The sequence below is a fragment of the Anabrus simplex genome, chromosome 4 (genome assembly GCF_040414725.1).
Source record: "Anabrus simplex isolate iqAnaSimp1 chromosome 4, ASM4041472v1, whole genome shotgun sequence".
NCBI lineage: Eukaryota > Metazoa > Arthropoda > Insecta > Orthoptera > Tettigoniidae > Anabrus > Anabrus simplex.
The window spans coordinates 45357403-45380350 of record NC_090268.1 but is presented as its reverse complement, the minus strand read 5'-3'; the positions used below and the strand labels follow the sequence as shown (position 1 = coordinate 45380350).

At 41.1% G+C, this 22948-nt stretch overlaps 1 protein-coding gene across 1 annotated transcript in view; it reads right to left on the bottom strand.

Annotated features, from left to right (window-relative positions):
• The window catches only part of SLO2 (slowpoke 2), a 525845-nt gene that overhangs the window by 202689 nt on the left and 300208 nt on the right, over window positions 1-22948 (bottom strand). Inside the window, exons 5-6 of the mRNA XM_068227345.1 lie at window positions 12038-12112; window positions 9474-9557 (exon numbers count right to left, since the gene is read on the bottom strand). Coding sequence (XP_068083446.1) covers window positions 9474-9557; window positions 12038-12112 — 159 coding nt within the window. The remainder of the gene's footprint in view (window positions 1-9473; window positions 9558-12037; window positions 12113-22948) is intronic.

The window sequence follows — 22948 nt, the reverse complement described above, 5'->3', positions numbered from 1 at the left end:
TATTTAAAAATAAAAATAAAAAGTAAAATAAAATATAATTACCGCCATGAAAATTGATACCAAAATATCATATTTTATTTAGAAAATGGTCCGCCTCTGTGGTATAGTGCTTAATGTGATTAGCTGCCACCCCCGGAGGCCCGGGTTCGATTCCCCGCTCAGCCACGAAATTTGGTACGAGGGCTGGAACGGGGTCCACTCAGCCTCGGAAGGTCAAATGAATAGAGGTGGGTTCGATTCCCACCTCAGCCATCCTGGAAGTGGTTTTCCGTGGTTTCCCACTTCTCCTCCAGGCAAATGCCGGGATGGTACCTAACTTAAGGCCACGGCCGCTTCCTTCCCTCTTCCTTGTCTATCCCTTCCAATCTTCCCATCTCCCCACAAGGCCCCTGTTCAGTATAGCAGGTGAGGCCGCCTGGGCGAGGTACCGGTCATTCTTCCCAGTTGTATCCCTCGACCCAGAGTCTGAAGCTCCAGGACACTGCCCCTGAGGCGGTAGAGGTGGAATCCCTCGCTGAGTCCGAGGGAAAAACCGACCCTGGAGGGTAAACAGATTAAGAAGATGAGGATGAAGAAAAAGAAGAAGAAGAAATAGGTGTAGTAACACTCAGTCAATTCAGTTTCGAACAAGCTCTCTCTGCGCGAAGGCTTATCAGCTGTGCAGTTTGGTATTTTTCAAACTTTATTAGAACAGTTTCTAATTTAATTTTTCTCGTAAGGTCCTAAACTTTTATATGTGTTGTAATGGAATAAATTATTTTAACTGTGATGTTGGCATAAATTAGAGTATAGCTCCGTAGTTACTGCAATATGAAACCAATTTCAAGTACATACAACTAAGTGGAGTACAATCCAGCGGTTTCTCCGTTAAACACGGAGGAAGCCAAATAAACATATTAAACATTATTTTTAATGATCTCACAATACTGAATAACCATTAGGCTTATATTATTTGACAATATATTGCATATTACATATCTGCTGTAATTACATTTAAGTTATTCGTAGGGGTTCGAATTTTTATTTTGGCAGGCGGGCTCATGTCACATTAGTTACGCCCCTCTTAACGGTCACTGACCCTTCTGTGTGAACAGACACGGGATGCCCACTCTGCAAGAGTTCAACAGCTGCTACGTGTTTACGTTTGAGGCCCTTAAAATCTTTATAACTCAACTCTTCTCTCTGCTGAGAAAGACTATGACGTGAATTTCTGCCACTGAGAACAGCAATTTTTACGTATGTCCGCTGTTAAACTTTACTTACATCCATCTCAGAGCACGGCCGACAGAACATTAAATGTATTTTGTACCTTGTTATCTAGCCCCCAGCAGAGTGTGACACAGGTTTACAAATATATATGAATTAATGGATTTACCGTACTCGAACATGTTCGAAAAATTTAACATGTTTGCTATGACTTTAGAAACGATTTGAGTATTAAACGTTCGACACTGTCTAACACCCAACAGCCCACTCTGAAGACTGAAGACTATATATGTACAACATCCTCTGTTTAGAAACATTTTACACGTTTGGAATGAAAACATAGTGTATCCTCCCTCGCCAATAACATTTTTTTAAACAGTGGACATTTTCATCCCATTGGAAGAATCGTATCTATTATGAAACAGCCGCGAACCGAGAGAGTTTTCCGTGCGATTAGGGTTGTGCAGCTGTGAGCTTGCATGCAGGAGATACTGGGTTAAAACCCCACTGTCGGCAGCCTTGAAGATGGTTTTCGTGGTTTCCCATTTTCACATCTGGCAAATGCTGGGGCTGTACCTTAATTAAGACCACGACCGCTCCCTTCCCGCCCTCTTCGCGTCACCATAAGACCTATCTGTGTACTGTAGGTGCGACGTAAAGCAAATTGTAAAAAAAAAAGAGAACTAGTCGCAGGTCAGATACTACAACCTCTTATGAGGCCAGGCTCTCTCAGCCTGGGAGCATGGATTGGCAACCACAGTCCTAGTTGAGCCTGGCACCTCACTTTCTCCTTTCCTATCCGACATCCCTTGCTTAACTCTCTCCCTTCCGACGGTATTAAGTTTGCGAGGTCTAGACACTCCTTCATTTTCACGTCCATCTGGGCCCTTCCATTTCTTTTTCCGATACTTTCATTGTTCAAAGGTCAGGTATCTTCCATTTTCCTTCTGTTTAGTGTTCAGAGAGGATGTTAGCTCAGTTGCACTGCCTCAGTCGTTGAAGAGTCAGAAGCACCTCGTATACCGCTTCAGCGCATACTGGACAAAGATATATGCAACCCGCATTGCACATTTGGCTTGAAAGTTGCCTCCTGAGTCTACGTTACGGGGCCGAGTGTGGTGTAGTTAATTTGCGCTACTTGCGTTATATCTTCAGATTAACTCTGTCACTTACTTCCTACTTACGGTATATGTCTGTTAATTCATCAGCCTGGAGTGTGCTTGGTTTCTCAAATATATATAATAAAAACATTAAAATAATATTTTTCTAATTTGTTGTACGTCGCACCGTCACAGATAGGTCCTGTGGCGATGTTAGGATAGGAAAGGCCTAGGAGTGGGAAGAAATCGGTCGTTTCCTTAATTAAAGTCAGACCCAGCATTTGCCTGGTAAGTGGGAAACCACGGAAAACCATCTTTAAGGCTGCTGACAGTGGGGTTCGCACCCAATATCTCCTGGATGCAAGCTCACAGCAGCGCGCCCCTAAAATAAAATAAAATATAATCGATTATAGTATACCTATAAAAAAACCGATGATTGCATTATAATGAGGTATACTAGGCAACGGGAGAATGGGGTACTTTACTACTACTTTTCTCAATGATGATCCAGAAAGCGCTATTGCATCACAATTGACCCGATGTGTAGCACCTTACGCCGTGTCCATACGTATTATTCGTGCTTTGAATGTCGTTACGTCGCACCATCTATACATCTTAAGGTGTGCACCAGACCTTATTCCACACTTTTGTTATTTAGTGTTGACATCTTCAGAGGGAATGGCGTTTATAAAATCTGAAAGGAATTTAGCAGACAGTTTACTTTTAGTATGTTTTGTATAAAACCTTCTTCATTTGTTTACTTCTTATCTTTCTCTGCTCCTAGGATATCAGTTTAGGTCTACTATTCAGCTGCTTCTAATGGAATTTTTGAGGTTGTAGATTGTATTCCTGAACTCCTTTCTGTAGTGGATAAACTCTGCCGTGATTACATCCTTAATTTTATGATTCCACAAATTTTACAAATATATTCTAATTCATTCATAAACCGTATATTCCGTGCCATTTTAACTGAGTAATACGAATGTAACCCAAGTAGTTAGGCTGTTTAATATTTAAGTTTTATTTTGTTATTTGTTTTTATATCCGTATTAAGTAACTCAATCTCCTTATATAATTATAAACAACACCATAATACAAGATAATGATGCCAGTATTTTATTTTCATGAAGTACTTTTTCGTGATGAGGAATAAGATAATATTTTTATGGTATTAACTTCAACCAGGATCAAATTCACTGTTCCTTGAAAATAGTTTGGAATGAAACGTAAATTTATGACAATAAATATAGATTAATTGCTGGCTGCGTGGTGCAGGGGTAGTGTGCCTGCCTTTTATTCGGTGCCCCCAGGTTAGAGTATTGGGCACTTCGGGATCGACGACTGGATCGTGAAACCTAGCGCGGAGCTATTTGATACGAGAGGCAGCGGAACTAGCCAGCCAAGAAAGGCAAACAGTGCGGATGAGGATGTCACCAGTCCGACCACGTCCTAATGGGCTGTTGTACCTCGAGTTCTTGTTACTTAAAGAAATATTAATGAAATTAAAGAATTTAGTGGTTTAGCTGCTGAATTTCCAGCTAGGCGTCCAAGGTTCGAATTCCGGAAGTTTTCATTTGTAATATCACTCGTCCGGCTTCTTGGCTGAAGGATCCACGTTGTGACCTTTGAAATCGTTAAAGATCCTATATCCTTCTTCTCCCGGTTAGATGACCCACTTAAGAATGTTTTAGAATTACGGGAGAAGATACAATGATTTTTGTTCTTCGAGGGTCCCAAATTCGACTCTCGGCAGGGTCGGGGATTTTAGCTGTGTCTGGATAGTTCCTCTGCCTTGGGGATTGGGTGTTTGTGTTCCTCTTAACAAACATCTACATAGTGTCCAGCTCCATGGATAAATGTTTAGCGTGCTTTAGATTCAAGTGGTCTCGGGTTCGATTCCCGGCCGAATCGGCAATTTTAAACTTAATTGGTTAACTCCTCTGGCTCGGGGACTAGGAGTCTTCAACATTAGAATTCATCGTACGTAGGGCGCCAACCTCACAGATGCGTTATTTCCAAAGATCTGCTCCAGGCCTCTTTGGATGTCATACGCCATTTATTTATTAGGTTTGGCGACTGAAAAGGCAGCCGGTCGTAAAACTGGTCTTAATGACATGTAGTACTGCTCCCAAGTAATTGGCAAAAGGTCAAGAAGAATAAGAAGAAGGGGCTGCCTGGATGAGGCGGTAAAGGCGTTCTTGGTTCGCCCGGAAGGACGTGGGTTCGAGTCCCTGTCAAGAAGTCGTAAAATTTAAGAAATGAGATTTCCACTTCCGGAGGTGCATATGGCCCTGAGGTTCACTCAGCCTACACCAAAAATGAGTACCAGATTAATTCTTGGGGCAAAGGCGGCCGGGCGTAAAGCTAACCACTATAACCCATCACGTGCCGCGGTTAACAATGGTGGAAACCTTTACCTTCCACTTCTCCAAGGGCCTTCATGGCCTGTACAGAGGTGACTTTTGACTTTGTCTTTGTCAAGAAAAAGAAGGTCTTAAAAAGCGCTTATTATTATTATTATTATTATTATTATTATTATTATTATTATTATTATTATTATTATTATTGTACCGGGCGGTACACCTCCACGCCGCTAATTTAAAAATTGCGCCAGTTGAAACTCCTCTGCTGGAGGAAGTCTGAACTTTATATACGCTATTAATTCGCTACCTTCTCAAAAGATGTCACCACGTGGAAAATTTTGAGTTTTTGAACTGTCATTTTTGATGTGTTTTTGTTTTGCTTGAAGTAAGAAGTGTGAACTTTCTCTTCTAGAGGACACTACTGAAGATCAACAATAGTGCACCCTAGTGCGGAGTCAAAGAACTATTTTGTTGGAGAAATTTTTATTTCAAATGTTTGTCTTTGCTAATTTTTTTTTCAGTTATTGTTTAAGTTGGCTGTATACCCCTCTCTTTCCCCTTGTTTTGCATTTAACCAATCCCGAATTTCTGTTATTAATTTCTGACCAATCGTAGGTATCTTCCCCCAACTTGAATATGTTGCTGTATCCTACCCAATAAAAAGTTTGTGGGAGGGTGTTTTCATTCCCCTAACCCCTAGAACCTTCCGCGAGAGGATATAAACTGCTGATTTTTGGGTCTCCGGGCCACTTCTGTTCCATCTTTCAGTGTATAAAGTACATAGCAGGAGGCGGGAAGCGCCTCTTTCCTCGGCAGCGGTCAACAACAAGGTAATGGCCAATTAATAACTTCTTTCTTTGCTTGCTCAGCAGTTTAACTCTCGGGGCGGGTTCTAAGCGTTCCACCATGTAACCTTTTCCTAAATGTAACTACTCCTTTTATATATTCTCTTTTAAAGCTACATACTGGGATAGAGAGTGCTAACCCTCTCGAGCTCCCACTCATATTGTTTTGAGGTGAACTTATTTTTCTCAACCTATTCTTCGTTAAAGTAAAACAAATTGTTCTCTTCTTAAGTCACCTCTTTAGTATGGGATTAGCCCTTGTATTAACGGCCTAGTGCCAAGTAGGTCTTAATCAAAGTGTATTAGGAGTGCAAGTTCGCCTCCTCTCAAATTGTTATTTTAGAGGTCATTTAATTAACCTCCTTTTCATTTTATAGACCTCAGTAGATTGGGTATTCTACCCCTGTGTTTAGGTCCGTTGAGGACAACTTGAAGGTGGAGTTTGGTGTGGCCTGGGAGAGGCTTAAATTTGAGAGCGAGTGGCTCTTTTGAAAATTGAGTGTTGTACGCCTCGTGGAGGCTTTTCAGTGTAATTTGGAGCAAGGGCTCCTAGGCATGAATGGGGTTTTCTGCCCCTCTGTTGAAACTGGTGTTTGGGGTAAAATTGGGCTGATTGCCCTAGCATTGTGTTTTCAGGGCTCGAAGCCCAAATCCTGTAAATATTGTAACTACCCTTTGACTTGCTACTTTGTACCTGCCATGCTTGTTATTTCTTTGTTTTTGAAAAGAAAATATAACCTGGCTAAATTTTAAATTAATTTTACTTTAGTAGCTTGAGACCTGTTCACCACCCCGCACCTTCTTTCACGCATAACTACCACAAAAACACGGTAACAATTATTATTATTATTACAAACATTTATCATTGCGAAATGCCTTTAGAAGAGTGTGTAATGAACTAACATATCATACGTATCGTTTTATTAGTATGCTGTACAAGAACCACATACAGTTAACTGTATAATCCCCTTATTTCCAAATGGTGTTAACTACAACAGATAATGCGAATTAAGCTTTAGTGAAATAGGAAATAAAGACTATAAAGCCATAAGCTGGGATAAAAACATTCAAATATCCCTCGGTACTCATCAGATATTCCCAGATTATTATCAGGTCAATGATAAAACCGAATCAGTCAATAATATATAACAAGCTCATTGAGAGGTATTTGGCCTATTTTGGGCTGATGGTGATGCAATATACACTGCCTGACAAAAAACGTTGAACACCCAGAAAGAGTGATCCAATATTATCCCATTTCGGTATACACGTATGCCATTAATGTGTGAGTAAATGATTAAAAATGCAAGGATCTGTAATGTGTAGAACGTCCACCAGACTTCATTCGTGATGGCACTGCCCTGTTGCTGATGAGTTGTTGCCAGTCGATTGCTGTGAGTCGGACAGTTAAGTAAGACGTACAGAGAGGACTACGTACAGTATCAAGCAGCCGCGATGCCTCGCAGACGCGTTAGACAGCCTATCCACCAACTGACAGCATTTGACAGAGGCCGCATTGTGGGAATGCATGAGGCTGGTTGGTGGTATCGTGCAATTGCCAGGCATGTGGGCCTTTTAGATGTCACAGTGGCCCGATGTTGGACCCAATCGGTGCCTGAGGGCACCCAATCACGTCGTGCAGCTTCGGGTCGACCAAGAAATACCACCATGAGGGAGGACCATCTTATGGTGTGCCAAGCATTGCGGGATTCCATAACTTCGGCACCCGTCATCCGCGAACATGTACTGGAGACATCCTTTGAGTTCCCGTACAGTGTCTCGACGACTCACATGCCCCGGATTGGGGTCCTACCGTCCCATGCGTCGGTTGCCATTGGCAGCAGAACACCAGAGTCTGCGTTTGGAGTGGTGCCTTGCCCGGGAGGCATGAACAGAGGACGACTGGCGTCGCATCATGTTCAGTGATGAGTCCCGCTTCTCCATAATCTCTGAAGACCATCGTGTGCTGGTTCGGTGGCGCCGAGGACAGTGGGAAGATCATGCTCGTATTGTGGAAAGACACACAGGCGTAATCCCTGGCATCATGGAGTGCGGATCCATAGGATATGCGTTCAGGTCACTTCTAATAGTGCTTCGGCAGACTTTGACGGCACATCGATACGTCACAGACATTCTGCGTCCGCGTGTCCTACTCCTTATGGCACAGCACCCTGGGACAGTGTTCCAACAAGATAATACTCGTCCACACACAGCACGTGTGTCTATGGACTGCCTAGATCATGTTGAGGTCCTCCCGTGGCCAGCAAGATCCCCGGACCTCTCCATCATTGAACACGTGTGGGATGACATTGGAAAAGGTTTCTGTCTCAGTACCAACCTGCGGGATCTGGAGGGACAGCTTCAAAAACTGTGGAAGAACGTGCCTCAGGAGAGATCCAAAGGCTGTTTGACACCATTCCTGACCGAACAAGGGCATGCATTGCGGCCAGGGTTGTGTAACACCCAACTGACCTGGCGCCAACATTCCACCTGTAACTGCCAACGGCCTTGTCTCTTTCACCCCATATTGTAATCAGTTCAATAAAGGCACATGGTCTTTCAGCATATGTAGTTTCATTCACTTTCAACCACTCTTTCTGGGTGCTTAACATTTTGTTGCCAGGCAGTGTATATGAATTTATATAAATACATATTTTATATCATGTTGAAGCTTATAATTAATTTAATAACACGCCTTAAAACAACAAAAATATGAAATTGTTAAGCTACAAAAAACTTTCTTCAACTTATTTCAGATGTTTCCGGGATCAAAGGCACCACCCTGGCTTATTTTGAATTTTTTTTCTTGGTGTTAAGGTCCGGCACTTGTCCTGAGGTCATGTTCATGTGTAACTCATATAGTGCAGAAGAAGCCTGGTGTTCATATGTCATGGCCAACACTGGGGTGCGCTCACCCGCTTCGCTGTGACGCTGTGCAACTTAAATGCGGTATTGAAATCCACCCAGCTCTTTAAACATCCGCCAAACAGAGCTATCGCTCCCGGCAAGATCTCTGGCGATACACTTGGTGTTTACCCGACTGACTGAGCGAGTTAGTTGTGTGGTTAGGTTCGCGCAGCTGTGAACTTTCATTCGGAAGATAGTGGGTTCGAACTCCAATGTTGGCAGGCCTGAAGATGGTTTTCCGTGGTTTCCCATTTACACACCAGCTGTACCGTAATTAAGGCCACGGTTGGTTCCTTGCCGATCCTAGTCCTTTTCAATCTCATCTCATCGTCGTCTTAAGATCTATCTATGTCGATGCAACGTAAAGCAAATTGTGAGTTATAAAAACTCAGCTACAGATCGCCCAAGAGAGAATCAGTTTCTTCGCCATCTGATAGGGTAAAATGGAACGTCAAAATTGATATGCTTTTTTTTGCTTTACGTCGCACCGACACAGATAGGTCTTATGGCGACGATAGGACAGGAAAGGCCTAGGAATGGGAGGGAAACGGCCGTGGCCTTAATTAAGGTACAGCCCCGGCATTTGCCTGGTGTGAAAATGGGAAACCACGGAAAACCATCTTCAGGGCTGCCGACAGTGGGGCTCGAACCCACTATCTCCCGATTACTGGATACTGGCCGCACTTAAGCGACTGCAGCTATCGAGCTCGGTAAAATTGATATGCAGGTAACTTGGAAGGTATCAAATTATAGGGCATACTCATGATAGGTAAGACCATACTGTTATTATTACTACTATTGTTCTTATATCCATCAATCTAATACATACAATCCTGAAGCTACCATACATTTCACAGCTATCGAGACAATTTTTGCATATCTTGAGGATAATGACAATTGGGATCCAAGGCCCTTAAGATGAAGGAACAGCAATATCATCACAATATGGATTTTTCTTTTCATAGAAAATGAAATGAATTTTGAAGATGTTAATAGAAATTACGTAATTGGAATACAGTTTAATGGTTTAAGAGGATCTATTTGATACTTACGAACATATTCTCCAAGGAATGTTTCGCCAGCCAGCAGTTGAGGAACACGGGGATAAACAAATTTCTTAGCGGTGGGTACAGCAGCTGAAACAAGGAGGAGTCATTAATATAATAGAAAATTATTCAATCCAGGGAAAATGATTTATATTGTATTATCGTATTGCTGAATGTAGAGACTATCTTTTGTACTGGAAACATCTGATCTTTTTATGCCTTGGTACTGTACTTCAGATCTTTGTTTGAGTGCTGGTGCTCCAAGTTTTCTTCTTACTCTTATTCACTGTAGTATCCCCAAGTAAGACAATCAAAAAACTCGTGGATGAAGTACCCTTTTCAACGGCAGATATAGTACAGTAGGGCTCTGCTGCTGCCAACGCCGAGATTCGAGCTTTGGTTCACCGAGTAATGTACTGTGTTACATCTTTCCACTCTGTTGTGTGAGGTATGTGAATCACTGATGGATAGATTTACACAATCAATAATAATGATATGCAGTATTCTATTTCTGATTGATATCCCGGCTGACACTGTTATTGACAGGCAAATACAACTCAGTTTGCACTTGTCAGGAGATGAATGACTGATGCACATGTGCACGTCACACTCATTTGAGCCAGCTCTTACCGGACGTAGTATTTTTTATATTTATCCATTGACTCAGGACACCTAATTTTCTTAGGTTTCTTCCTCACCAACATCACTTTAGTCTTGAACATTCTGTTTGTACATATCACACACGCCGTAGTCTTCTTATAGTTTCAAGATATATAGCAGAATTAGTAAAAATCTTGCAATAATAATAATAATAATAATAATAATAATAATAATAATAATAATAATAATAATAATAATAATAATAATAATAATAATAATAATAATAATAATAATAATAATAATAATAATAATACCGGAGGTACAACTTTTCTGTGCATTTGAACTGAGCGCTTTTTAGAAGGCCATCTGTGATGTAAACCCTGAACTGTGTATTGGAAGAAGTTTGGAACTTTAATCTCCAGATGTCTCTACTGTCGACTTATGTGGACCCTCTGGTGGGAGGACGGACAATTAATTTTTAAGGGAAAATTCTATCCTATATGTTTGTTAACCTGAAGTGTTTGTAAATTGGTTTTTTATGTGCTGAAGTTGTCAGCAATACAGGGACTCGTTCTTCCTGAAAGTATTAGCCAATCAGAAATTTTGTACATATATTTGATAACCAATCAAGATTGTGGGTGTGTACAGGCCATCGGCCTAGAGAGTTATGGAACTTTCCCCTCTGCTATAAAAGCTGGGAGCTTTTGGGCCATGTTGTCTTCTTCGCTCCAGTCTAGAGTGCATACGTTAGTGGTGGCAAAGAAAAGACTTGTACACCGACGGAAGGCCAACCCGCTCAAGGTAATGGCAGACATCATTTAAAAATGTGATAGCTCCATAAACTGACTTGAAGGGAAGGATTCAAAAATTCTTTTTAAATGTACATTTCTAAAGTTTTAAATCACCGTATAAATGTAATTTTTAGTCAAGTCTAAGGACTTCATTCAAATCCCTGCTGGAAAAGATGTAACTTATGAAATAAAGAGTGTTCACCCTCTTTTAATCCCCATTCAACTTGGTATTGGGGTGACTACGATTTTCTAAAATAAATTTTAACTCTATTTTTGCAACTTAATATCTGTCACCATCTAGTCACCCTCTGTAGTATAGGCTTAGCCTCTGTAACTTCGGGCCATAAACCCATATAGGGTTTTAAGTGTTTTCAAGTGTATATCAAAAGGAGTGCAAGGGTTTCGCCACCTAGCATTTTGTTTTAGGCCCTTTTCTTAAAACCTTCTCTTTTTGACCACTAAGACCATTTAGAATGGGCACTTATTGCCTCTGATTAAATTGTCGTTAATTATAGACAATTGTGAATCCGACTATCGAGCAGAAAATACAGTAAGGACTGTTTCCAGTGTAATCTAATTTAAAATTTGGATTAGAAACTTGTCTTTTGAGAGGCTGGAATGTTGTAGATTTCGGAGCTCAGTATCCTAGAGTGTAATTGAGTGGAACAGAAGTGCTTTTTGTAATAGTGTAACTTTTGAGCTATAAAACTCATCTCTTTGAATTCATTGTGTTAACAATTTTCTCTATGGTACCTGATTGTTTAAGAACTTCAAATCATTATTATTGTAAGAGCTGAAAAGCTCATCGTAATCCCATTTAACTGTTATTTTGTGATTTATCAAGTTTAAAGTCAGAAAAAGGAAAGGAAAGAATTAAAATTTCAAATTTTAGTGTTTTAAATTATGCTCTCATCTTTTCTCTGTCCACCCATTCAAGTCCGCACCTCCTTTCACCTCTGCGTTCCACAGAAACTCCGTAATGATAATAATAATAATAATAATAATAATAATAATAATAATAATAATAATAATAATAATAATAATAATAATAATAATAATAATAATAATACGCAGTAAGGAAGAAATCAAGGCAATAGTAAATTCACGTACAAGTATCATTAAATGACTAAGATTAATGAGACTGAAGTAATGAGGTGCACTAATAAGAAAAATACTTACCGTTAACGTGAAGGGGATTGTGTTTACAAGCTCGAGTATAAAATGGAAAGACAAAAGTTGCTGCCATATGTTGCCCTGGAACAAATGGAAACAGGGCCACTATTAGAGCTTATTCGGTCATAGGGAACATGAACATAGACTGTGGTCTCACTACAGGGGGATATAAGTATTCAACAAATATTCAACGGACAAACACTTTTTGTGTGTTTTATGGTCATGAAGTGATGTGTTGTTAAATTTTCAGTCTTTGAAAAACGTAGTAGTACCCTCAAATATTAACATTACCGAGCTTGATAGCTGCAGTCGCTTAATTGAGGCCAGTATCCAGTATTCGGGAGATAGTGGGTTCGAACTGTCGGCAGCCCTCAAGATGGTTTTCCGTGGTTTCCCATTTTCACACCAGGCAAATGCTGGGGCTGTACCTTAATTAAGGCCACCGTCGCTTCCTTACCACTCCTAGCTCCTTCCTGTCCCATCGTCGCCATAAGACCTGCCTGTGTCGGTGCGACGTAAAGCAACTTCTAACAATAATAGGCCTATTAACATTCATTGGGTGTGCAAGTAACTTACATTTTCCAACTTACAACACTGGAAATAAATAGAAACCGACTTTCAACCTATTAGGTCGTGTTACGTACATTTAGTACGTGTTGAAGAGATGTTAAGTACAGGACAAAAATGGCCAACCAGACACCAGTGGGATCCGAACCCACAACCTCCCTATTTCGCGTCGGTTGCTCTACCAATTGACCTATGGTGGCCTAGGCCATCTTTGTTCTGTTGGAAAGGATCTAAGCTACAGGTCTGGTACTACTACCATCACACTGTAGAGCGCGTTTAAGTTGCCCGTTGAGGGCCAAGTCACTGAATATTGAATTTTCTCGACCGCATTGTTTTTGAAACCGACTTTCAACCTATTAGGTCGTGTTACGTACATTTATTACGTGTTGAAGAGATGTTAAGTACAGAACAAAAATTTAATAAAAATAACAACTATAAATGATTCTCGTCTTGAATGATATAATACTTTTATTTTTATAATATTATAATTTTTATAATATTTTAACTTAGCTGTGTTTGCGGGTGCTACACCACAATATTTTAAGTGATTTTGAAGTCAGACCTGTGTTAAGGGGATACTTATAAATACGGACGAGTGAAAACCAATAATAATAATAATAATAATAATAATAATAATAATAATAATAATAATAATAATAATAATAATAATAATAATAATAATAATAATAATAATAATAATAATGTCCGCCTCTGTGGTGTAGTGGTTATTGCGATTAGCATCCACCCCCGGAGGTCCGGTTTCGATTCCCGGCTTTGCCACGAAATTTGAAAAAGTGGTACGAGGACTGGAACGGGGTCCACTCAGCCTCGGGAGGTCAATTGAGTAGAGGCGGGTTCGATTCCCACCTCAGCCATTCTGGAAGTGGTTTTGCGTGGTTTCCCACTTCTCCTCCAGGCAAATGCCGGGATTGTACCTAATTCAAGGCCACGGCCACTTCCTTCCTTCTTCCTTGTCTATCCCTTCCAATCTTCCCATCCCCCCGCAAGGCCCCTGTTCAGCATAGCAGGTGAGGCCGCCTGGGCGAGGCATTGGTCATCCTCCCCAGTTGTATTCCCCGACCCAGAGTCTGAAGCTCCAGGACACTGCCCTTGAGGCGGTAAAGGTGGGATCCCTCGCTGAGTCCGAGGGAAAGCCGAACCTGGAGGATAACCAGATTAATAATAATAATAATAATAATAATAATAATAATAATAATAATAATAATAATAATAATAATAATAATAATAATAATAATGGCAACCCCTTTCCTCTGTGGATCAGTGGTATAGTGCCATTCTCCGAATACCTAGTTCCCCGGCACGGGTAGTCGAATTTTTGAAGATCGGAAGGAAGTCCGTTCGTAACATTATAGATGGAATCTCTGGCTGATTGATCTTCGCGATCAGTTTCAGGTATCCCAAAGTATGATTGAGGAATACTTTTTGTAATTTTACGGTGAAAGTTTTATGGATAAAGACAGCAATGAATCTCACTTTACCAGATTTCTTAGCGACCGTTGCTGGTCCTACCACAGGCATACACAAGGCTTAATATTAAGTTTTGTTGCGGGAAGTTCTGTTTTTTTTCCGGCGATATGAGGGCAAAGGGGAATGAACTTTAACCTTTATATTTATTGCAGAAAGCTCATCTCACTGTCCTAGTTTGAAGTAATACTATCCGCTACAACTCGGCGCACGCTTCACACGGTAAGGCTTTTAGTGCTGTCAGGCGGAGAATCAGCAAGTTATTTAAGAGCCCTCTCTATATTGTCAGTCACGCTGCCGCTATCATCGCTCAGTACTACTCGCAATTACAACACTCTTCTATATATATAAAATGAGAATTTTGTTTGTACGTTGCTCGAATGTAAAAAGAATGGTATTTCTGTATCGGTCGTGTCCATAGTAACAAGGAAATGCACGTTTTAATTTCCGTCATCTGTTTGTTTGTTTGTATGTATGTACGCGCATCACGAGGAAATGGCTGAAGAAAATGTAATGAAAATCGGTATGTAAAGTCGGGGAATAATAAACTACAATATAGGCCATAAATAATTTTATTCACGCTGAGCGAAATTGTAGTTCAGGGGAAGACCTAAAATTTAATTATCAAATATTTCTCTTATTAGTGATCATATCGATAAATACTAAATAACTATAGTTATGTAGAGTTAAATTTCCGATCATTTATGTCTTATACATTTTTACTGTACCGGCTATGATAACAGAGATATTAATGAATTTCGATTTTTGTTGCTAAGTCCACATCAAGGCTGAACCACGAGAAAATGGGTGGGGAGAATTTAATAAAAATCGGTCTGTAAAGTCTGGGAATACGGTACTACAGTCTAGGCCGTATCCACCCATGTGAGTGCCACACAGTATATTTTTTATTTATTTATTGTATTTATTAAATTTCTTAATTGTTGTTTTCCAAGAAGGGGAGGGGAGGGAACGTCATAAGAGGGAGGGATAGGGCGGTCCTATCCCTAGTGTGGTTGGCAAATGTTACTGTAAGAGAGACAGGCTACATGTGGAGCTGGGCGTCAGCACTCGTGTGGCCTGCCGCAAAACGGAATGGTGAGGATCCAACTTTGTCAACTGTATAGAGGGCCGGAGGTGTTGTTCCAGGGAGGGTGGTTCTTCTTTTTCCTCACCAGGGTGGGACAGCAGGCCTTGTAATTATAGGTGTGGCGTCTCACATGTGGATTGCTTTCCGCCTGTGTGAGGGGTCACAAGATTAGGGCTGGAGCTTATATGTGGCTCGGTCTCCCGCTCATGTGAGTGCCCACATAGTAGGTTTTACTTTTATTTATATTTTTATTTTATTATTTGGTTTGTATGGGAACATGTATTTGGGCGGAAGCCCGTAATGTTCAGCAAATAAATCATTAGAGTCTAGGCTGTAAATAATGATTATTTACGCTGGATGCAATGGTAGATGGGAGGAAGGTTCCTGAAATTTAATTTTTTAAATACCCATATTATTGGTCTAATCGAAAATTATTACGTAACAAAAGTTATAGAGAATACATATTCCAATTATTCTTTGTCATACAGTTTTACCATACCGACTATAATAATAGAATGGAACTGATGACTTTAGTCCTTTGTCGCTTAGTCTATACCAACGCAGAGTATTGCTCACATATAAATATTATTAATAAATGTTATTGTTGCCTTACGTCCCTCTAACTACTTTTACGGTTTTCGGAGACGCCGAGGTGCCGGGATTTTGTCCCGCAGTTCTTTTAGGTGCCAGTAAATCTACCGACACGAGGCTGACGTATTTGAGCACCTTCAAGTACTACCGGACTGAACCAGGATTGAACCTGCCAAGTTGGGGTTAGAAGGCGAGCGCCTCAACCGCCTGAGCCACTCAGCCCGGCAGAAATATTATTTAATAGTGTTAACTGGTGATGGTTTTTTGTTATGATTTTCTTAAGATGTGAAACCGCGTGGTCATTGGTCCATATAGACAAAGAAAATTGTGAAAATGATCATAAAATATGAGAAAAAAATCGTAAAGGAGCGACCGCTTGAAGAATAAAACAAGAGGAAGTCATGGAAGAAGGAAATACTCTCTTTATATTAGATGCCCTAATATCACAGAGTCGGTAGAAAACTAAAAGCGAAGCCCTACATTTTCGAAATATAAAATGATCAACACTAACATTACATTGAACACTGTTTGTTGTGATGTGATTTTCTCTTCTGCTGCCACTCATCTCCGATAGATGGGATTACTGCTGCATCCCGAGAAAAACAGCATGCCTGAATATTGGTGGGAAGTAGCTGGGGAGTTAGATAACTTTGAGCATAAAACAGCATGCCTGAATATTGGTGAACAGTAGCTGGAGAGTTGGATAACTTTGAGCATAAAACAGCATGCCTGAATATTGGTGGAAAGTAGCTGGGGTGTTAGATAACTTTGTACATAAAGCAGCATGCCTGAATATTGGTGGAAAGTAGCTGGGGAGTTAGATAACTTTGAGCATAAAACAGCATGCCTGAATATTGGTGGAAATTAGCTGGGGAGTTAGATAACTTTGTACTAAAACAGTATGCCTGAATATTGGTGGAGAGTAGCTGGGGAGTTGGAGAACTTTGTACATAAAGCAGCATGCCTGAATATTGGGGGAACGTAGCTGGGGAGTTAGTTAACTTTGAGCATAAAACAGCATGCCTGAATATTGGTGGAAATTAGCTGGGGAGTTAGATAACTTTGTACTAAAACAGTATGCCTGAATATTGGTGGAGAGTAGCTGCGGAGTTGGAGAACTTTGTACATAAAGCAGCATGCCTGAATATTGGGGGAACGTAGCTGGGGAGTTAGTTAACTTTGTACATAAAACAGCACGCCTGAATATTGGTGGAAAGTAGCTGGTGAGTTAGAGAACTTTGTACATAAAACAGCACGCCTGAATATTGGTGGAAAGTAGCTGGGGAGTTAGATAACTTTGTACATAAAACAGCACGCTTGAATATTGGTGGAAAGTAGCTGGGGAGTTAGATAACCTTGTACTAAAAGAGCATGCTTGAATATTGGTGGAAGGTAGCTGGGGTGTTATATAACTTTGTACATAAAACAGCACGTCTGAATATTGGTGGAAAGTAGCTGGGGAGTTAGATAACTTTGTACATAAAACAGCACGTCTGAATATTGGTGGAAAGTAGCTGGGGTGTTAGATAACTTTGTACATGAAACAGCATGCCTGAATATTGGTGGAAAGTAGCTGGGGAGTTAGATAACTTTGTACATGCTGTATGATCGTCCCGAGGATGGTTGCCTAGTTGTACATCCTCTTAAAACAGTAATCACCACCACCACTATGATAGTCCCGTCAATGACAGCAGTATCTCTATATCCGGTCTGCGGCGACCATTATCATGGCTACCCCTCTCATGGTAGCGGGAGACGTGTATCTGAGGGTACTTGGGGGGGGGGGTCTGAAGGACGCCACCCTGGTATTGGCGGCGACGGCCGATCTTGCCGTCAAACTTGAACTTTATATCCCAGACTTCTACGACTTTAGGAAGACTTCAAGATTAGTTTTGACTTAAAAATTTCTTCTAAAGGGATTTTTCAAGAAATTCTCTATCTGTAAAAAGTATTTTTTTCTAACAAGCAAATTTCAAAGTTTAACTGTGAGGAGAGACTTTACGGGGGGAGGTCTGTACCGCGAGGGTACACCCGCCCCGTTCATTTAAATCAAGCGCATTGTGAAATTACATCTTACACTTAAAACGTGAAACAACTAGAGCAATAAGTTCGGAGTTTGATCAACAGATGTACGACAAGTAGCCTACTACAGCTAGTTATACGTAAAACCGTAATGTGGACGAATTTCTTTTACCTCTACCTCATTTTTCGTTCTCATACTCGGCATTTTTTCCACTTGCAGAACTTGGCTATACTTGTATTCTTCGTGAAGCAATACAACGGATCTTTCAAAAACTTCACCCCGTTTCCAGAAACATGACACATTCGAACAACATCTCTCTTCACAATTCTTTTCCTCCAGCCAACCAATATTGTATTGTATTGTATTAAATACTGTCGGACCCACACTTACAACTTAATTAGTCCAAGTTTGAATTCATGTACATATTTAACAGATTTCCATTGTACTTGTTGAATATATTTTTAATATTGAAGCTATGTACATTTTAACATAAACTCCCATTGCATTTGTTGACTGTATTTGATCTAGAATTTTTATGTATCAATGCTTTTGTTATATGTCTTTCTTCTTTATGTTATTTTACTGATGATGACCTCTAAGCTAGATCGAAACATGTCCTAGGTATTTTTTAAACAACTATGTAACTTTTTTTTGCTAGGGGATTTACGTCGCACCGACACAGATAGGTCTTATGGCGACGATGGGATAGGAAAGGCCTAGGAGTTGGAAGGAAGCGGCCGTGGCCTTAATTAAGGTACAGCCCCAGAATTTGCCTGGTGTGAAAATGGGAAACCACGGAAAACCATCTTCAGGGCTGCCGATAGTGGGATTCGAACCTACTATCTCCCGGTTGCAAGCTCACAGCCGCGCGTCTCTACGCGCACGGCCAACTCGCCCGGTATGTAACTTTTTAAACAAATCATTTATTAAATGACAGACGTGTATTGAATAGTTGGACCTAATATATTTAAATTATTTTAGAATTTCATCTTAGACATTTGAAGTCAATACGGAACCGGAATGTATTACTTGTAATAAACCACGAAACATGAATGAAAGTTAAGGGCTCGGAGTTGTTTGACATATTGCTCTCACTTCGCATTTTTGTCGTCCAAGCTACTGCATCTTGCTAACTTCTAACACTGAGATATTAGGTACGCTAGAGTAGAGAGGTATTTTCATTTTAACTCTCCGCGACCCTCATATCTTCTGCTTCAACAACCTCACCTGCAAAACTCTTGAGGTATTCCTGCTTTAAGCGGGGGTGGTAGAATACGTCCACCACGGTAACTTCTGCCTATCGCAAGAGGTGCCAAACGGGGGGCCAAGAGCTTTCAACTTAGGTTGGTGACCACGGTTCCCCTAACTGAGTCTGGCATTGTTTCCAATTACTTGTATTCGGTTTCTCGCTTTCATCTTTCCTATTCGACTTCCCTTGGTCAAATCTTTTTCTCTTCCGGTCCCGATGGAGGTGGCCCTTCCGTTTCTTTGCCGATACCTTCATTATTCAAAGTATCGGGCCTCTTCTACTTTTTCCTCTGATTTCTGTAAAGAGGGAATGTTAGTCAACTTCTACTTTATCTTAAAATAGTGATCACCCTGGGAACATGCGTTGGCGACCATGGAGACTTTAATTCCGTCTGACATTGGTTTCACTTACTTGTTCCAGGCTACTAACTTTCATCTTTTATATCTGACCTCGCTTGGTCAAATCCTGCTCTCTTCCGGCCCCGGCGGTTTCAGGTTTGCGAGGTCTAGACAGTCTTTCCTTTTCATGCCCTTTGTGGCCTTTCCCTTTCTTTAGCTGATTCCTTCATTCTTCGAGGGATTGGAAAAAGAAACCGATCCAATCCCCTGAGGTCGGTGTGTCTCACTATATTGTATATCGAACACTTACGGAACAGCTGTTCTATTCATACCGTGTGCAACGTATTCAGTAGCTTCGAGAAATAGATTTTCCCCTCAGTGAGCGATTTTGTCATTGGTTTCTGTGTAGGAAACGGCAACAATTGGATTTCCGTATCAGAATGTTTACCACTGACTAATCTTCTTTTGCACGAGATTGTATACTGAAGTTTCCTAATACTCATATCTGGAGTGTAGAAAACCCCCAGCACGTTATCCAGAGGCACTTTCAAGAGCTGTTCCCCTTAAACGTATGTGTAAGAATTGCAGGGGATATAATTATTGGTCATTTTGTACTTTAACATCGTTTGACAGGAGAACGCTACCTGCACTTTTTCACGGATATGTTACTAGAAGCTGTGGCTCTTGCATGATGGTGCGACTCCTCGCATTTTTCGGCCTGTGTGTTTCTAGACAACACATCTCCAGACCACTTGATTGTTCGAAATGGTCCTGTGCAGTGGCCAGCTCGAAGGTCCGATTTAAATCCCTTGGATTCTTACCTCTGGAGCCATATGAAGTAGTTAGTTTGCAGAAGTGAGGTACAGGGTCCTGATGACCTCCAGAGCCGTGTATTTCATGCTGCAGCCACAATAAGAAATGACACACGGACGTGTAAACATGTCCGAGAAAATTGGCTTCATCGTGCTAAAGAATGCATTCGGGCTGGGTTTGGTCGCTTTGTGCACCTGTTGTAAATTAAGAACTTGCTTAATTATGTTATTGACTTTAGGTCCCACTAACTACTTTTACGGTTTTCGGAGACGCCGAGGTGCCGGAACTAAGTCCCGCGGGAGTTCTTTTATATGCCAGTAAATCTACAGACAAGAGGCTGACGTATTTGAGAACCTTCAAATCCCACCGGACTGAGCTAGGATCGAACCTGCCAAGTTGGGGTCAGAAGATCAGTGTCTCAACCGTCTGAGCCACTCAGCCCGGCTAGAACTTGCTTAAGAGCGCGCCATCGGTTCACATCCTACAGTTTTCTTTTGTCGTCTATTTCTCACGACAGTGAGGAACTATTAAAAAAAATCATTCCTTAACCCTCCATATAGTGAAGAGGTTTTTGTTTGTTCCTTGTCAATATCAGTTGAACCCTGCGTTCAAGTCTTGGTAGAACCATATGACATGTATATAGGGCAGTGCTTAACAGACACTGCATTAAAATATGTTTTACCAAGTCCGATAGCTGCAGTTGCTTAAGTGCGGCCAGTATCCAATATTCGGGAGATAGTGTGTTGGAACCCCACTGTCGGCAGCTCTGAAGATAGTTTTCCGTGGTTTCCCATTTTCACACCAGGCAAATGCTGGGGCTGCACCTTAATTAAGGCTACGGCCACTTCCTTCCTTGCCTTCCCTCCCCTTTCCTGTCCCATCGTCGCCATACGACCTATCTGTGTCGGTGCGACGTAAAACCAATAACAAAAAAATAATCTAAAACTGCCATACCAGTGCTGATTATGGTAATTATTTTGTCCTTTAAAACATCAATGAATGTATGTAGGTATGAATGAATGAATCAATAACTTCCACGCCTACTAGGTAGGCTGCACAGTATTACTGGTTCAAACATCCCAGTTCTTTATATGAGCTTGTAACAATAACAACAGCGATTTGTTGACGTGATTTTGCGAGACGAGCACCGCTATTCTCTTATCAGCTGATCCCACCTCTTCTCACCCCCAACAACAGGCAAAGTCACACTTGAATTACGCAACAACTTCCCCTCACTGACCTTGCGCCGCCCCAACCCTCCCTACTCTCTGCCTCTGACGAGAACGCATGCCGGCTTGTAGGTACAGCTCGAACAACAGATAATACACTCTTATACAAACATTAGTCGTGATAAACAGTGCGAACTCTCTGAAAGAGATGCGTGTTCATTATTAAACTGTTCATTTGCGGTACTTGGTAAATGGGTAACTAAAGCGCAATTGCACTACCAATTTCAAATTTCACAGCAGCACCTTAATTCACAAGAATCGCCGTGGATGGAACCGATGTTTATTGTTAGGCCTCGAGACTTGACATTGGCGCATGCGCAGCAGCTGTCCTTACCCATCGGACCACTTATCCCGCATCCATGTGACTTGTCGTCAGACGACCATAGTATCTACGGGAGACTTAATTCGCCACTGCTGAATACAAATATTTAATTTTTAATATTTCATATTTATTCACTTATGTTGTTTAGCATAGTCTCTTCTATCACCTGTTCGTCTGACGTGCCTTATTTTAATGACACCCTGTATATTCATATCACCAATAGCAGCGTCCGGCTCCATGGCTAAATGGTTAGCGTGCTGGCCTTTGGTCACAGGGATCCCGGGTTCGATTCCCGGCAGGGTCAGGAATTTTAACCATCATTGAGTAATTTCGCTGCCACGGGGGCTGGGTGTATGTGTTGTATTGGTCATCATTTCATCCTCATCACGACGCGCAGGTCACCTTCGGGAGTCAAATCAGAAGACCTGCACCTGGCCAGGCGAACATGTCCTCGGACACTCCCGGCACTAAAAACCATACGACATTTCAATTCATTTTTTCATTTCACCACTAGCAGCCTCCATTTTATCAGTCACAGAAACAACATAGCACTAGTAACATCTGATACGAAACTCCAAACATTGGGACGTTTTTGAAATATAAGTAATCGAAATTAAGAAAGATTTTAAACCCCTTGGTTTTCTAAATGTAAACATATGTGACCCGAAGATATGCCATAAAATTAATTTCACGAAGATTGTTGTTGGAACGTTTTTGAATTCACAAGTTTAAAATATGAAACAAGGAAGGTATAGCGCAAGATCACCCATAGGATGGGTAGAGAGCTAGGAGACACGACAGTCTAATGAATCTGGTAGCGCAAGCCAGTCTGACGTCTGTGAACTGAGCTTGAGCCACTCGGAAATAGAATTCTCTATAACGAGGAATCAAGAGGATCTGAACTCGTGAAACGTGAAATCCATGCATAATAAATTTTCCTATCTACAGCAGGCTTTCTCCTTCGGTTAGATACCCTTTATTTTACAGTAGGGACCGCCAGACCTGGCTCTTACGAGCTGTCACGCGTCCTTCAGTGTGAAGTGCACACACGACTCTTCATCTTGCTATGAGGTACCGATAATTATGTTGTTGATTAGGGGAATAAATCGAAATAATTCACTTTCATTTTCAGGAAGTGACGGTGACGGTGCCATTGCAGACATTTTGAAAAGTATCGAAGTGAAAAAACTTTTTTCACATTTTAAAAATGGTT